This window comes from Podarcis vaucheri (assembly GCF_965113315.1).
Source record: "Podarcis vaucheri genome assembly, chromosome: 13".
Classification (NCBI taxonomy): domain Eukaryota; kingdom Metazoa; phylum Chordata; class Lepidosauria; order Squamata; family Lacertidae; genus Podarcis; species Podarcis vaucheri.
Window position 1 is genome coordinate 14,265,400 of NC_138751.1, and position 16,200 is coordinate 14,281,599.

Below are 16,200 nucleotides of genomic sequence, written 5' to 3' on the forward strand. Positions count from 1 at the left end.
CCTGATCTCTTGTGGCAATCTCCCCAATTCTTGCAACCCTTCTTTCCCTTCAGAATGGACATGTGGGCAAACCTTTGAACCATTCCTCAATCAAAATTTGGTAGGTCCATCAGGGACTAAATGGCACTCCTTCCAGGAAAGGTGGATCAGCAAGGCAACTTTTACCCATCCTTCTTCTATAGCAAGGAAAGCTGGCCATACTCCCATGAGGCAAGTCGTCACTGCTCAGCCGTGGTGTCTCTCAGTCTACCCTAGACTGTGAACCTGAAGGAGCTTCTCCACCCCCATCATCCAGCCCAGAGACTGAGGTCTAGCTCTGGGGTCCTTCTTGCGGTTCCCTCATTGTGAGAAGTGAAGCTACATGGAAACAGGAACGGCCTTCTCGGTAGTGGTACCCACCCTGTGGAATGCCCTCCCATCAGATGTCAAGAAGATAAACAAGCATACAACCTTCTCTAGACAAGTATACAACCTTCTGTTAAATTAAATCTGAAGGCAGCCCTATATTGAAACACTTTTAATGTGTGATATTCTGTTGTGTTTTTGTATATTCTCTTGGAAGCCACCCAGAGTGGGCTGAGTCAACCTAGTCAGGTGGGTGGAACTCAAAAAATAAAGTAACAACCACCATGCAGGGCTGCTATGAGGATAAAACTGGATCATGTGCTTTACCCTGCTTTGAGCCTTGCTAATCGAAATCTTTTTTAATCTTTGTTATGGGAACCAAACACAAGGCATTGCCCAAAAAGCAAAGAATGCAGGTTTTTATTGGTTAAAGTAGGGAACAGAAAGAGCAGAATATGTATAAAAATTACAAAGTCGAACTCAAAACATTGCCAAATAAATACGGATGTTATTATCTCCTGTATATACACACACACACACACACAATAAAAGACAATGGGGACTAGTGCTCAGCCAACTGGGATCTACGAAAGACAGAAGAGCCAAAGAAGCTCAAATGCCCAAACTCAACTGAAATGGAAGTTAAGGTGAGAAACGGGCAACAGGGTCGCCCTCCCTAACATTAGAGATGGGGCAGGACTGGTGTTGGAAAAGTGGGAAGAGTCTAGGGAAAGACATGGGAGTGAGCTGAGCAGCCCTGCTGATTTTTCAGACTGACTCATGAAGGCTAATTCTTATTACTGCAGAGGATCGAGGCTAGGCTGATGCATAGGGAAGTAGAACTAGAGGCAGCAAAACTAGGGCTTAACCCTGGAGTCCTGCAATTCCCTCTCTTGTCTCTCACTCCTTCAACCTAGTGTCTTTGAATGTATGATAAAAACAAATCCAACCTTGCTGGGCCCTAGATAGCCAAGGTAGTGTCCTCCAGATGTTGTTGGACAACAACTCCCATCAGCCCCGGCTATCATAGCCAAGGAGGAGAAATGCTGGGAGCTGTCGTTCAGCAACAGCTGGATGACACTGCCTTGGCTAACCCTGCCCCAGGCCTTTGATTTTCTAGATCCTCTGAGAGGTAGCAGGTTCTGCCTGAAGGCCAAACACCACCAGGCAGGAGAGCAGTCCCCCCACTTGCCGTCTCCTCCTGCCCCCTCACTTCATTCACTTTGTGCCTGATACGCAATGGTGGCTGCAGCCTGGCTCTGGGATCCTTGCACTTTGCCATTCACCACTAGCAGGAGAGGCGTCTCCACCCGGATGCTAGAAAAAGTAAAACTCTGAAAAAGAGGAATGGAGAAAAGGTTAGGGTGCGGAGGAAGGATTCAATCTAAGTAAGGCCTCCCTCCCTCCAAACCTTGCTGACTGTAACTGGGACTACAGGGACTATTTTCAGGCAAGATTTGCTTACATATTGGCAAATTCAGGCAGCGTAATCACAGCTGATGGAAAGAACCTTGCACAACAAAACCAATGTCTCCAAAAGACATGACATTTTGTGATAAGGAAAGTGACAGGAAAATGCACTGGGACAGTGTTAACACTTGCTTAGGTGTAATGTCTAGCTTTCCTGCAAACAAATCAAAATGAACTACGCATTAAATAGCTGGCACTGTCTAATCTCCTCTACAGGCAAATCAGGACAAATGCTCAAATAAGCAGGTTATCTGAAAACACCCACCCACCCAGATTTACACAACTTCCAACTGAAACAAAGTTTTAAAAGTGCCATTTTAAAAAAGACATGGAGGCTTCCTCTCCACTTGGAATCTTTCTCCCAGAATGACTGATCTGGGAATGGGTGGGGAAAAATACATAAGAACAAGGGGGTGCCAAGACAGACAAGATGACGCCAGTAAGCCTCGAATTGTTGCCTCTGCTTTAAACTGTTTCCATCACTTGTGCATTCAAGTAATTCTGTGCTGTCTCTTCCAACTACCTCTTTGGAGTCTCTGGTTGCATCTCAAGCAACATGGAAACAGGTACATAATAGAATTTGAAAGGGCCAAAGAAAGAACACAGACGGAACTCACCTTGCCTTGGTGCTGGATGTGATGATGCTGAAGGTGAGGCTCAGGGATGGCCACCGAGTCCCCAATCAAAACCCCCCAGCTTTGCGCCATGTTGTACACAGTGACAGCAAAACAGGGGCCCTCAGTGGAGTCAGTCAGGCCAAAAGTGCTGTTTGAGTAAAGAGAGGAAAGAACAAAATATGTTTAAAAAGAAGTATCAGTCAGGTTGCTGGATGGGTAGACAGGGAAGTGGAAAGATCAAGAGAGGAGCAAGATGGATACTTGCCCACACAGCAGAGCCCAAGGAGCTGGTCATGGTTGATAAAGCTCAAGGACAGACTAAGCATCTTGTAGGTGTCATAGTCTCCAAGCTCAACAGAGAGTTCCCTGTTATCCCATCAAAGGTAGTTTCTCCTTATTAGAACTGCCTTACTCTACAGCAAGGATGGACTGCCTTACTCCAGCCAGTGAGCCAATCTCAGCTTGTGTGGTCGTTTTCCCCAAAATATGGCTACCACTCATAAGCCAACATCAGTTGTGATGTCAGCTGAGTTGGCAGGTGGGTGAGTGAATTTGGCCAGCAAGGCCAATCCTGATAAGGATCTGGCTCATAGAGCCAAAAGGTTTTCCACCCTGCTCTAAAGAACCAACAACACATCAAGCTGAACACATTTCAGAATCAAGATTAAGGTATTTACTTCTGTTTAAGCAAGCATCTGGTGGCCTCCATAATGATGTGCGTTTGTGGGATAAGCTTCCACAGCTTTTTGCTACTTTTAAATAATTATTGAAACCTATCTTCCTAGGGAAGAATATAAGCCCTAACAAACTATGAAGAGAGCGGGATAAAGCTAAGCAGGAAGGAAAAGGTGGATATAGTCCGGGGGGGGGGAGACATAGGAAAAGATTCCAAGGCAGGATGTGGCAGAAACTCACAAGGGCACCTTTTCCTCTGTGGTCAGACTGAACAGCACCTTCCCCAGCACCACAACACCAGAGTTAACGCCAGACCTCAAGGTGCCCAGGGGGCGCTGTTCCAGTTGCACCTTCTGACCCGAGGGCCCTTGGTAGCGCCCATCCCCACACGGGCCCAGCTGGGAGGTACGCAGGCTTCCCAGCATGCTCTGCAGCTTCTTGCCTTTCACTTTTCCCTGCAAGGGAGAAAAGCAGCATGGTGAGTCACCTTTGCATTGTTGGACGATGCTACATTTGCATGGGTCAGGCAGTGAAAGGACACCAAGTCTTGTTGCCGTTAATAATACCTTGTTTTCAAGGAGGCTGGTTAGCCGCTCCAGGAAATCTACAAGTTGCTGCTCCCGTTGGCGTGGTTCCGGGCAAGCTGGATCAAGGGCTGCTGCCTGTGCAAAGCCCTCCAGAGCTTCCATGTAGTTTTCTTCATACTTATATAGCTGCCCCCAAAAACAACAGAGCAGAAGGTGATAAGCTAGGGTCACATGGAACTTACACTACTATAGAAATAGGAAACTGCAGGCACAGGTCAACTAAGTCAGAACAAGAGCAGAGATTGAAAATCGGTCCCTTGATGACTGCTTAGATGGTAGCCTTAAGATGTATTTTACTTGGAATTGCCAGCCCCCCATCATCTAACCAGACCCACACTTTTCAGAGTTCTCCGCGATAGGTCAAGCACAAGGCAGCCAAACCTATCTTGCCCCATGACTTTTCCCATCCTTTCTGCTCACCGTGGCTCGATTAAGATGTAGATCTGGATTACAAGATGCCGTGGGATCCACCTTCTCCTACAGAAAGAAGACCAAGAGAAAGGCATGAGCATCCACCATCACTTCCTCTGTGAGGACACTCTCCCCCTGCTCCCCAAGCACTTTCCTCCACAGTCATTTTTGCTTTTACCAGCTGCAGACCAAAATCCCCATCCACCCCCCATCTAAAGGTGCATATTTATAAATGGCCCAATGGCAAATCATCACAAACCACACCTTTAGCTACCTCATTTTCTTTCCCCTTCATTGGTCCAGCTCACAAAATCCACAGAACAGTTACATAAGTAACCAATCCTGACATGTCTTGTTCCAGGTATTTATATGCTCACAGGATTACTCTGGGAAGTTATTGCATGAGCACCAAATTTTGTTTCTAGGCTGCCCCTAACTATCCCTATTGGGCAACTTTAGCCTTCATTTTGATCTCTTGCACTTTTCCACTATGTTGGTGGGTCCAGCTGGGGACAGCAGCTGAGCTGAGCAAGAACCACTTTGCAGATATGCCACAAAGTCACGATTTAGAAAACCAGGCATTCTTCTACACCAACTAATCTCTGCCTCTATTCTATTCAAAGCAGGGGAGCACAAAATTATGCACCGTGATCTGAATGTGGATAGAGGTTTTTCTCTCTCACACAGTACTAGAACCCAGGGTCACCCAGTGATGAGGAATATTGGCAGATTCAGGACAGACAAAATAACTTCTTCACATACTGCATAGTTAAACTTTGATACTCACTATTATAATATGTAGTGGCGGGCACCAATTTAGCTTTAAAACAGGATTATAAGAATTCACGGAGAATACAGATCTCAGGGGGTACTAGTCATGGTGGTTCTATATTAAGATTCAGAGGCTGATGTCAGAATACCAGTTGCTGGGGTTCACGAGCACAATTGCGCTCATGCCCTGCTTATGAGCTTTCCGTGGGCATAACTGGCCACAATGAGAACAAAATGCTGAACCCAATAGGCCTTTGGTATGGCCCAGCCTTTGGGCTCTTATCTCCAAATAACGTCTTTTGTCAGATGCTAAAAAATAACAGGAGGTGAATATCCTCATCATCCTCGGTATGAGAACTTCCCAAGAGCATGGCAAACTTATGCTAGTGAAGACTGCAACATCTTTATTTTATTTTGCAAAATGCATTAATTCCTTTACATTAGAAATATCAAAGCAATTTATGAAACAGGAGGGACCTTTAAAAACAACATGTGTATCTCATTTTTGCCTTACAGCAAGTTGGTTAGGTAGACTAGATTGAGGTTAGGCGTGTATATGCAGCAAAAGGAAGTGGCAGAATGCCGAAATGCCACCTCAACCTGCAGACAGGAGGTGCCCTTTCAGTATCCTTGCCTGTGTAGACAGACAGTATGCTGTAGTGGTTAGAGTGTTGCACTAGGACGGAGGAGACCAAGGTTCATATCCCCACTCAGCCATGAAGTTCTCTGGGTGACTTTGGGCCAGAAACTATCTAACCGCATGACTGTTGTGAGGATAAAATGGGAAGTTGGGTGGGTGTGGGAAAGAGAACTGTGTATACTGCCTTGAGCTTCTAGGAAGAAAAGTGGATATCAATCTAAAAAATAAATTAAAACAGTTACATAACTAGCATTCCATGAAAAGATTATAGCCAAGATTATAGCTCCAGCTGTGCAAGTTTCTCACTTGGAGAGAGGGTTTGCTATTTATTTTATTTGTGTGGTTTTACTTAGAAGAACATTAGAAAATGCATCTCCCTGCATACAGTCAGAAGTGACTTAGCCTGTTCCACCCCTTCAGAGTGCAACTTGCTCAGGTAACCCAGTAAGCTTTGCAGGCAAGGAAGGATTTGAAACTGGGTCTCCCTGCTTCCATTGCCAGCCCTCTAATCTGCCGCCTAGAACTAGCCATTTCCACCTCAGCTCCTGGCAATGTAGAAGAGGCTTAACCTGGGCCCCCAACCCCCTCCTCCCCACCATACCACAGGCTTCCTCTAGAGTCCCCTCCAGCACCTACTGCTTGGGCATAGGCACTCAGCGCCTGCTGGGAGATCTTGGGGTTCTGCCCTGAATTGAAGAACAAGGAGAGGTAGGCATTGCCCAGAACATCTGTGGAATACAGAGAGCATAATTAGCAAGTTGCACAGCCGGTTCCCTTCCTTGCTCTATCCCATCCCACCTCAGGACCACCTGAAAAGGGGCGCATGACAGACTCACACCAGGAGCGGCCATCGCGCACGTCCATCTGCACCGCCAGCTTGGCCTGCCGCACGCTGTCCATCACATTGTGTGCATGCTCATCAGCAGAGTTTGTGCGCAGCTGCCTCAGCACCATAGAGAGATTCCGCAGGGAGGCCTTGTTCTTGCACTGAAGAGAAAAGGGGCAGGAGAAAGACAAGGCTTCTGCAATCAGCAAGAATTCACATCCTACCTAGTGAAATGCAAAATATGACTCTCACTTCCCCAAAGTATTCCTTGAGGTATGTCCTTTGGCTTAATAGTCCTGGCTTGAAGTGCCAAGCAGCTCTCCAAACTAGAATCACCGCCTGCCCAAGGGAGGACTGAGGGGGGACTTACATGGCTAAGCGCTCCAGAGAAGCAGGTGTGGGCAGCAGAGACATCACCCTTTTTCCAGTAAACTTCCCCTAACTGATTCCAGGCTTCTACCAGTTCTGGGTCCAGCTTGACAGCTTTGGAGAGCAGCTCTTCAGCCTGGGCATTATAATCTGGGGACACATTCAAGGCTTTCCCCTTCAGCATCAGTGTGTGAGCTCGGCCCTTAGACAGGCCTAGCAGAGGATGGGAGAAAGAGAGATGCCGTAAGTGAAGTGCAAGTCCATGAAATCCACACTGTGCTAGAAATTCAGTCACCAAGCTCATCCAAAAGAAATAATAATAATAATTTTATTATTTGTACCCCGCCCATCTGGCTGGGTTTCCCCAGCCATTCTGGACGGCCCACAGTAGAATATTAAAAACATGGCAAGATATCAAACATTGTAATGTTTTTATGCCATGTTTTTAATATTCTACTGTGGGCCGTCCAGAATGGCTGGGGAAACCCAGCCAGATGGGCGGGGTACAAATAATAAAATTATTATCATACATAGCCACCCTAATGCCACCAGGAGCACAAATAATCAGGAATGCACAATAAAAAGGACACCTGCAGAGCCTCACAGCATATGAGGAAGGAGGAGGAGGAATGGTATACAAGTTGGAGAAAGGAGAATGCTGGTTCTGTTGAGATTTACCTTCTAATGCTTCCATTTTCTGAAGAGTCTTCTCCATCTCTTCCTGTACATCCTGCTGCTTTTTCCCAGCATCTTCCACCTTGTGGCTCTCAAAATAATGGTCTCGGAAATGATATAGCTGGTCAACCAGTTCCTATCAGGAAATCGCCAAACAGGGAACGTTACCATCAAACCAGAGCAACAACATCTTGCCGATACACAGAATGCACCGAAAACAGAAGCTAAACACACACTTGTCTATCACTACCTTGACATTTGATGGTGGTTAACGGATGCCAAAGGAAGCATGTATGGGAAATTTGGGCGAATTGAGGTGTCTTTAGTTTTCCATTCAATATTGTTCGTTTCCAGGTTCCAGCAGTCTAGAGTTGCTCAGGCACGAGCCAAAAAAAACCCCCAACTTTTAAAGACATGGCTGAGCACTCCACACCCTTGATTTCAATAGCTATGAAAGTGATAAGAAAAGGGGTTGAAATAAATGACCCTCGGGGAATTAGACTAGATGCCCCCCCCGCCAACGTGCTACGAGTCCTGGTCCTCAGTGGCTTGAGGGGCGAGCAAAACCGAAGTACAAAGAAGAACGGGCAGAATCCTATGCAGTCAAAAGAAGGGGCAGGTTGCACCCCCTTCTCTGCATGGTTTCCACATCCACATTCCTCCACTCCCCCTCTAGCTACATCTCCTCCCTCATCGCTTGAAGTATTGTAATGGGGGGGGGGGTATTCCTGCTGGAGAAGCATATTCGGCAGCATATTCCCAGTAAAATGAGATCCGGGTGGATCCTGACACAGTTAAAACCCCTGCACGGAGCAGGATGGAACTCCTGGCTGCTGCTTCCATGTTTTGCCAACTCGGGTGGGGGGGCGAGGAAACTGTTCGGATAATATATTGACTTTAGCAGAGGTCAGAGGAAGAAGAAAAACGGGTAGGCTTATGACACGGCGAGATGTTTTGCTCGCCCTACCTGCAAACCTTGCCGAGCTTGGGGGTTTTCTTCTTCTTCCTCAGCCATGATCGCTCGAGACTCTCCTCCGTTTCCTGTTATTCTCTTTGCTTGCAACCACGGAGGCTCCTGCAGAGACATCTAAAGGACTGGAGGCCAAACTGCAAGCCACAAAGAGAGGAATCGACCATTGTTCCTGGAAGCCGTAGGAATCATCCTGGCCGTGTTTAAATAAATGTTTTGCATTACACCTGCGTGACAGAGATGTGCCTTCTTTTCTTATGCTGTTTCATAGCGATGGTGTTTTGAAAGATAACAGCCGTTCCTTATATTCGTTAAAATAAAATAAAATCAGCTTGTTCCCTGCCCAATGGAAAGTATTCTGTACGTGCTCCGAGACACTGTTTCTGAAAGACGAAGCTGCAGCTATTCAAAAGGAAGCTTGTCATATTTTTACTTGTGTATTTTCAGCTGTATCTTATGTGAATTGCTTACAGGTTTCTGCGATACAAATGCCATGAAAGTACATGCTGTATTTACATTTCATATTAAAATGTTTTCACTAGCAAGACAGAATCCAATCCTTTGCATAGGTGGGCATGCTTAAACCAGGTTGTGTCTGGGTGCTCAGTGAAATTTTATTTTTATTTTGTATTCCTCCTCTGCTTTCTTTCCCAAGAAATGGATGTTTGTAATTATGGTAATACAGACTAGTTAACCTTTATGCATCTTAATCACTCCATTCTATATATGGTGAGGGTGACATCAGAAGTGTGAATACAAAATCAAATGGTGATTAATGCAGGTAAAATGCATAGAATCAAAGGGGCTGGAAGGATCCAATTATCTGATTTGCAGAGCAATACAAACTCATCTGAAGTCTAGTAAATGCCTAAAATTTTAAAACAGGCTTCCTTAACCTCGGCCCTCCAGATGTTTTTGACCTACAACTCCCTTGATCCCTAGCTAGGCAGGACCAGTAGTCAGGGATGATGGAAATTGTAGTTTCGAAACATCTGGAGGGCCGAGGTTGAGGAAGCATGTTTTAAAATGACTAACTTTAAAAAGCTATTAGAACTTAGGTTGTATCCAGTGCTAGTCCTACTCTGAGTACATCCATTTGAATTAATGAACCTGTTAGTCATGTCTATTCTACTCTAAGTAGGACTAACATTGGCTACAACCCTAAGTTCTAACAGCAAAAACTGCTCATAGTGGTATGTACCAACAAAAAGTGTGTGCACACTAATCAGAGGCAAACACACCAGGCATATTAGATTTTTCCTCCCCACCCCGCAAAAAACCTCAACCCCACCTGTTTCAATAAGCAGTGAACAAATTAAACACAGGCTTGCAAACATGTTTATGCACGTAATTGGAGAAAAAAGTACCATTACATTACAACACAAATGTGGCAGTTCAAAGCAATAATCGGGAGGAAAGATCACATAACACATTAGTTGCAACAATATAGTAATTAAACAATTAGGCTGTAATCCTGTACATCTGTACCCAGACACCACAGAATTCAATAGACCTTATTACCAGGTAAGTATATGTAAGATTGCAGCCTTGGTGCCAGAAAAAAATGACATGGTGAAGCAAGCTTTCACATTTTACTTTAAGGAATCATAATTTGTGTGAGAGCCAGAGTCATAATCGTATGTTGCAGGGCAGGAATTAATCTTGCTGAGTAATGGAACAATGACAGCATATATGCAACAATATCTAGAGGTGCGGGTGGCTATAGTAACCATTAGCAACAACTGGAACACTCTGCTGAGAGAAAGAACGAAGCTTAGAAAGGAATTGGTTTTAACTGGAGCATTTACTCCTTTAGTCCTCACTGCAGGCTCTCTTCCTTTAAAATTTGCTACTTCTGAGATTTCAGGAAATTTAACACACATTAGACTTCACTGAGATCTGGCCTGTGGGTTCTTTTAAAACCCTCAAGTCTGCAACGAACATTTCAGTCCAACAAGCATTTCATGCCTAACCTGGATATTCAAAAAGGCCTAAACTTGTCAACATAAGTTACAATTTATATTCTCTTAATTTTATATGCCTTGTTGCCTCCTGCTTGCTGTTCCAAACCATTGCCAGGAGAGGTAAAGAAGCTGTTGCCAGACTGGCCCAGTGGTGGAGAGGCAGCAAAGAAGGGTTTGAAATGGAAGTCCCCATCACCACGCCAGTCCTGGATAGGTGTTGCATTCTCAGAGAACCTGGCAGCATTACCTAGAACATGTGAACAAGAGATATTGTATTAGGGGGATTTAATCTACAAGTAAGCCAATATTAGCCACAGTAGTATGTTAACACAGAGAATACTCAATATATGCCTGCAGTTTTACTAGAGTAGAGTAGAGTAGAGTAGAGTAGACTGATGGATTGATTGTTAAGCCTCTCTGGGAATTGTAGCTGTGTGAGGGAAATTTAGGAATCTCCTTTTGACTCCTTACAAACTACCATACCCAGAAATTGAGGCAGGAGGCTATGGCAGTTTAAAGTGGCAAGATCCTGCTTTAAATGTATAGTGTAGATAAGGAAATGAGTAGGGCATATTCCGTGAGGTGTGGCACTCAAGAGAATTAACCACAAAAATTGGGCAAAGTTCCATTTGCTTTGCTAGGAGAGACAGAAGAAATGAGTTGGTAACATCATCACCATTGTCTTCATAATTTATTATTTATATGCTGCCCATCTGACTGGGTTGCCCCAGCCACTCTAAGCGGCTCCATGTGTCTGGGGGCAAAACTATACTTTTCTAATATACATAGGATTTCCCCATCATGCCTATGTTTCTCTCATATTGCTCTTTGTGGGGGAAAAGTTAATTGCACTGAGTATGCTAGTACAAGCTTAACTACCCAACTGAAAGGCCCCTGTCCTTACCCAAAGAGAAACCAAATACAGGCTGGATAGGAGGCTCTTGGCCTGCCTCCTGGTTGGCCACAGCAATGTTGCGCAAGCGTAGGCTGTCATAGAGGCCCTGCAGTTTCTGGTACTGCCGATTGCGCTCCATGAGTTTCTCTGAGAGCTCAGTGAATTTCTTTTTGTATTCTTCCAGTACTTTCTTTAGGGAGGAGACCTCACTCTTCATGGAAGTCAGCTCCACATCTTTGCTCTGGAGTTGCTGGGTGTAGACTTTCTCCATCTGCTTCAAGTGACCCTCTGCCTTGCTGTAGGTATATTCTTGGTATAAGCGCTCCTGATGAACCTGCAAGGATAGAAGATAGAGTATGCAGGAGCATAAGAGCCACTGTAATGTCAGGGCTAAGCAATATGTGCTCAATGTATTCCCCCCTCCCTTGATTCTTTTATTCTTCCTCATTATTTTTCTTCCTTTCTCTTTCAGCTGAAATCTCTAGCAGAAGTTGAGCAGATTGGAGGCTGGAGTAGTAGTACAGTCAAATCTCAGTTGTCAAGCGTAATCCATTTTGGAAGACAGTTCAACTTCTGAAATGTTAGACAACTGAAAACTGAAGCAGAAGCCTCAATAAAATAAGAAAACTCAAAGTGGAAGTCACGTAACATGTTCAGCTTCCAAAAACCGGAGCAGTTACTTCTGAGTTTTAGGCGTTCGGGAGCCAAAACATTCCAAAACGGAGGTGTTCGGGGACCAAGGTTTGACTGTAGCAGTAGTAAATTTAATGTCTATACCTCCCTTCATCTAAGGATCACAGGGTGGTTTACACAACACAAGCATGCATAACATAGTAACAAAACAAAGCAAAACAACAAAAGAAAAGAAAAGAAATAACCCCCAACACACAGAGTTTAAAAGGCCATAAATTGTTTAATTAGCCAAAGGTAGTTTCTTAACTATTTTATGTCTGGTTTTTCTGTTACAAATCCACCCCAATCTGCATCTCCTCTTGATAGTGAAAAGATAGAGTACAGCTAAATTTTCAAAACCTTAAAATTCCATTGGTGGAAACCTGTTCAAGGAGTGTTTACCTGGTATGTCCAGAAAGCCAGAGCCCTGGAACTGATGTCCAGAATAATCTCTGGTCGCAGTCCAGATAGGACCATGGCTTTGTATTCCTCAGAAGGACTGAGTTCTGTTCGAACAATATCCAGTTTACCAGAAAGAGCACTGGTACAAGCAGGGCAGACTGCAGGCGAGCGGCTAAATTCCCCACTGCCATGTTGGTCACAGAAAATATGTGAGCAGGCTGTGACCCATGCGTAGCCTGAAAGTTTGACTCGGCATTTGCGGTAATTGCAAAGAAGCATATCCTCACAGACTGACATGTTTGATGGAGCCAGTGCAAAAGTTTTACAAGTACTTTTTATGCGATGGAAAGGTAGCGCTCACCATACCACACCTATAAAATGAAATAAGTATTAATGCTAGGATTTTCAAATTGCTTATAGGCTATGGCTGCCTGGCAGAGAACTGGACTTAAGATCATTATATGTTCATTTAGCAGATCTGCAATTCAGATTACCTAAAAGATTGCCTCCTCCCATTACAACACTGTATATGTCTACCTGAACCTTAAGATAGTCTTCTCAGGCCCTGCTCCTGGATCCCCTAATTGAAGTGAGTTGGATGGATTCCAAGGACAGGATCTATTCAGTGGTGACACCTCAGCTACAGAATGGCCTCCTCAAAAGATGTCTGGTGCCTTTTTCAGCACCACATTAAGACATTTTTTATTGACTCAGGCTTTACTATTGCATTTTGAATCCATGCAGTAGCTCACCCCCAGCCACCTGAATTCAGTGGCATATTGCCCACAGCTATCATGGCCTTTGACAGTCAATAAATTTGTCCAGTGTCTAAGCTCATCTAAACAAGTGACCATTGCCACATCTAAATCAATAAATAAAAACCATGTGACAGCAAATTCCATAAATTATGTGCTGGGTACTGAAGTATGTCTTCCAGACTTGGTTGTAGGAGATCATTTTTATAGTACTAGTTCTGTCATGGACTTTAGGGAGGATGCTAGGCAAGTCATTTTCTCTGCCTCAGTAAGATCCCCATCTGTAACATGGCATTTATTTTGTCCTGTTTCACAGGATTGCTACAACAATGAAAGCAGTAAGACTGTAAAGTATGTTGCAACTTTGACGTACTGTACGAAAAAACAATCCGTAGTACTTTCTTTACTGACAGTGAGTTCTAAAGGGGGAATATATTGTCAATTGGGGGGGGGGGGTGGAATCACAAAAGGAGTTGTATCAGACTTGGAATAATCTCAGTGAAACTAATGGATCAAGGGTTGTATCTGTCAAGTTCCACTCATGCAATAGGACTTCCCCTTCCTCTCATGCACCCCCAAAATCTCCAGAGATCCTCCGAAACGGGCTTTAAGGGTGCACAGGGGACTGCTGAGGAGATGGAAGTTTTGTTGCACAAGTAGAACAACAATGTTGAATACAACCAGTGCTTTCGTTTCATTGGGTTACTCAAAGGTACGCAGTACCGGCACTTCCTTTTAGCCTCTTTGGTTAAAAAGTGTGACACTTAATGTAACAACTTCATGACGAGTACAGGCACCAATTTTCTAGGGGGGAAAGCACTGGATACAACCCATACTAAGTTCCATTAATTTCAGTGGGCCTACTCTGAGTAGATACAGCCCAAGGAGTGCAAAACAACCAAGAGACCAATCATCCAGTTCACCTTTTAAAGCATATTCAAAATACACTGTCCCTTCCAACTCTGCAATTCTGTTGTTCTTCTCCTTCAAGAATTCTAGGCACTGTGCTTTTCCCTACAGTTGCACTTTCCAACAAATAACAGTGCCCACAATTCTTTGAAGGAAAGGATGCTCTTCACCCTCCACACCCCATGCCCATCCACAGAGGATTTATTTATAATATTTATATACTTTAAAAACACACACACACATTAAGCCCACTTTTTATTCGCAACACATCAGTTCAATACTAAAACACTACCCATTGTTCTTTTTTCTTATAGTGGGAGGCAAGTCCCAGAAATTTAACAGACTTTAAATTTCCCTTCAAGGAGCATAAAGTCCTGCTGGATCAGACCAAACAGCCCCGTCTAGTCCAGCATCCTTTTTCTCACAGCAGCCGACCAGAAAATGCCTTTGGGAAGCCCATCGACTAGATAAGATTAACCAGATGTACTTCCCACACAGCTGTCACGGTGTGAACCAAAAGTGGCACTCTTGAGTAAACAATAAAAGTTCAGCGAGTAGCTATTATTGGCGGGGGGCGGGGGCGGGGTGTAAAAACAAACAAAACCCTGTTGTTTTAAAAGAAAGTGAGCCCGGAAGTTGATGCTTTTGTGACGTAATATATTGAACTCTTTCGAACGAGGTATTTTACTGACGTGAGTGGCGCAGGCTTGTGAGGCAGTTATTTACAAATGGGAGTTAGAAAGATGGGCGGTGGGGGAGGGGGAATAGGCAGCGAAGAAAAGGCGGGAAAATACGTAGAACGCCGAGGTTGGAAAAGAAGAAAGATGCTCACGCGCCGCCTCTTGATTGGTCCCCCACCCCACCCCACCCCCGCGTCTCCCTCCAACGGCCGGAGCTCGCGCCGCTCTTCAAACCGACTTTTAATTCCAGCTCTTTTTGCCAACGCTTCCCCTGAGGCGCTAAAGGAGGCGAGGGGCGGGAGAGGGGGGGGGGAAGTGGCTAGGAATGCGAATCGCCAGGGGCATATCGCTGGCGGAAAGAAAAGCGAGTTAAGCACGGAACTGTCGTGTTTGTGCTTTTAAGCTGGGCGTCTCCACGTCCCCGTCACAAAAATTACAATGCCCCTCACGTGCCAGTCAGTGAATTATAAAAGTTGCAAACCAAAAAATGGCTGGATTGCGCGCGCGCGCACACACACACAGCCCTCACGCGCGCTCCCCACCCCTATGAATCCCAGCTTAGTGTGGTTGCTCCATTTCTGCTTTATATACAGTACTAAGAATAACTAGGCAGTGAAAGGTGTTTTAAGTCACTGCCTCTCTCGCACCCATGCAGTACTTAATCCATTTAAGGCAACTTCAAGCGCAAAAACCATTGTCTGGAAAGGACAGTAAAATAACTTTTATTAGTCAGACAAAAACAAATCACCAGTGCAAGTTTTCAAAGTCCATCAGAATTGTTCCCGAGCCTAGTATGTATTTTTATGTAACACAATAGAAGCTACATCCAGCAAATAAGTTTGAAGTTTCCTGTCCCCACATCAGCCCTTTTCAAAGTGAACTCTGTATTCACAACATCTCTTTGCATCTCCCAGTTCTAGTACTGTACTGAAAATCACCATTTGCAAGTCACAAAAAAAGTGTTATGGGCTGTAAAGGTATCGTGTATATACACAGCCTAATTTTGATGCTTTTATTCCAGGCAAAGCTATGTACCCTTTTGCTATAGCTTTAGCCCAAGGCTGGTAATATTCAGAAGACTGGATTCTTGTGTCTGTTTCAGTATGTGTGAAGCCTCCTAATTGCAGTACCAAATGGCTGAAAACTTATAAAAATTGACAACTCTTCACGGTGGAATATTTGTGGTTTGGACTTTTAACAAATCATGGACCCTTTCAGTTTTTAAAAGGCTTATTTTAGATATGCAGGTGACATTGCTCCCATCCAAATAAAACTGAAAAATTACACTGCATTTCAGCTCACCGAGCACAAGCCATGTCCGTATTTTCACCAACCCATTAACACTAGGTAAATACGCTGTGTGCTGCAATTCCAACTTGTTTCCTTGGTTCTCTCAGGAACATTATTCCAGCAGCACACTTAAAATTTAACCTGACTCCATTTAGACGAATCCTATCCTGCTACAAACCTGTATAGCCGTCCTCTCCCCCCTCACGGCTTTTAAGGTTTGTCTCTCAACTAAAGGGTAGACTATTTTAACTAGCCACTTGATGTGTTGTATCTCTAA

The 16,200-nt window shown here is 44.5% G+C and overlaps 2 protein-coding genes across 5 annotated transcripts; both read right to left on the minus strand.

Moving 5' to 3' along the window:
- Positions 1 to 743: 743 nt before the first annotated feature.
- TTC5 (tetratricopeptide repeat domain 5) lies at positions 744 to 8,864 on the minus strand. Its single transcript, XM_082196483.1, has 10 exons — positions 8,354 to 8,864; positions 7,390 to 7,522; positions 6,713 to 6,924; positions 6,353 to 6,503; positions 6,153 to 6,244; positions 4,115 to 4,171; positions 3,674 to 3,820; positions 3,348 to 3,562; positions 2,433 to 2,580; positions 744 to 1,679 (listed from the first exon to the last, which is right to left on the minus strand). The coding sequence occupies exons 1-10, from the start codon at positions 8,471 to 8,473 to the stop codon at positions 1,560 to 1,562; spliced, it is 1,395 nt and encodes a 464-aa protein (XP_082052609.1). The 5' UTR covers positions 8,474 to 8,864; the 3' UTR covers positions 744 to 1,559.
- An 814-nt stretch (positions 8,865 to 9,678) lies between these two features.
- On the minus strand, positions 9,679 to 14,751 carry CCNB1IP1 (cyclin B1 interacting protein 1). Of its 4 annotated transcripts, none has more exons than XM_082196493.1 (4): positions 14,342 to 14,751; positions 12,290 to 12,660; positions 11,225 to 11,549; positions 9,679 to 10,567 (listed from the first exon to the last, which is right to left on the minus strand). In XM_082196493.1, the coding sequence occupies exons 2-4, from the start codon at positions 12,584 to 12,586 to the stop codon at positions 10,374 to 10,376; spliced, it is 816 nt and encodes a 271-aa protein (XP_082052619.1). In that variant the 5' UTR covers positions 12,587 to 12,660; positions 14,342 to 14,751; the 3' UTR covers positions 9,679 to 10,373. The 4 variants fall into 4 exon arrangements, with proteins under 4 accessions (XP_082052619.1, XP_082052618.1, XP_082052617.1 ...); XM_082196492.1 differs by having other exon boundaries at positions 14,298 to 14,751; XM_082196491.1 differs by having other exon boundaries at positions 14,246 to 14,751.
- Between the last annotated feature and the right edge of the window lie 1,449 nt (positions 14,752 to 16,200).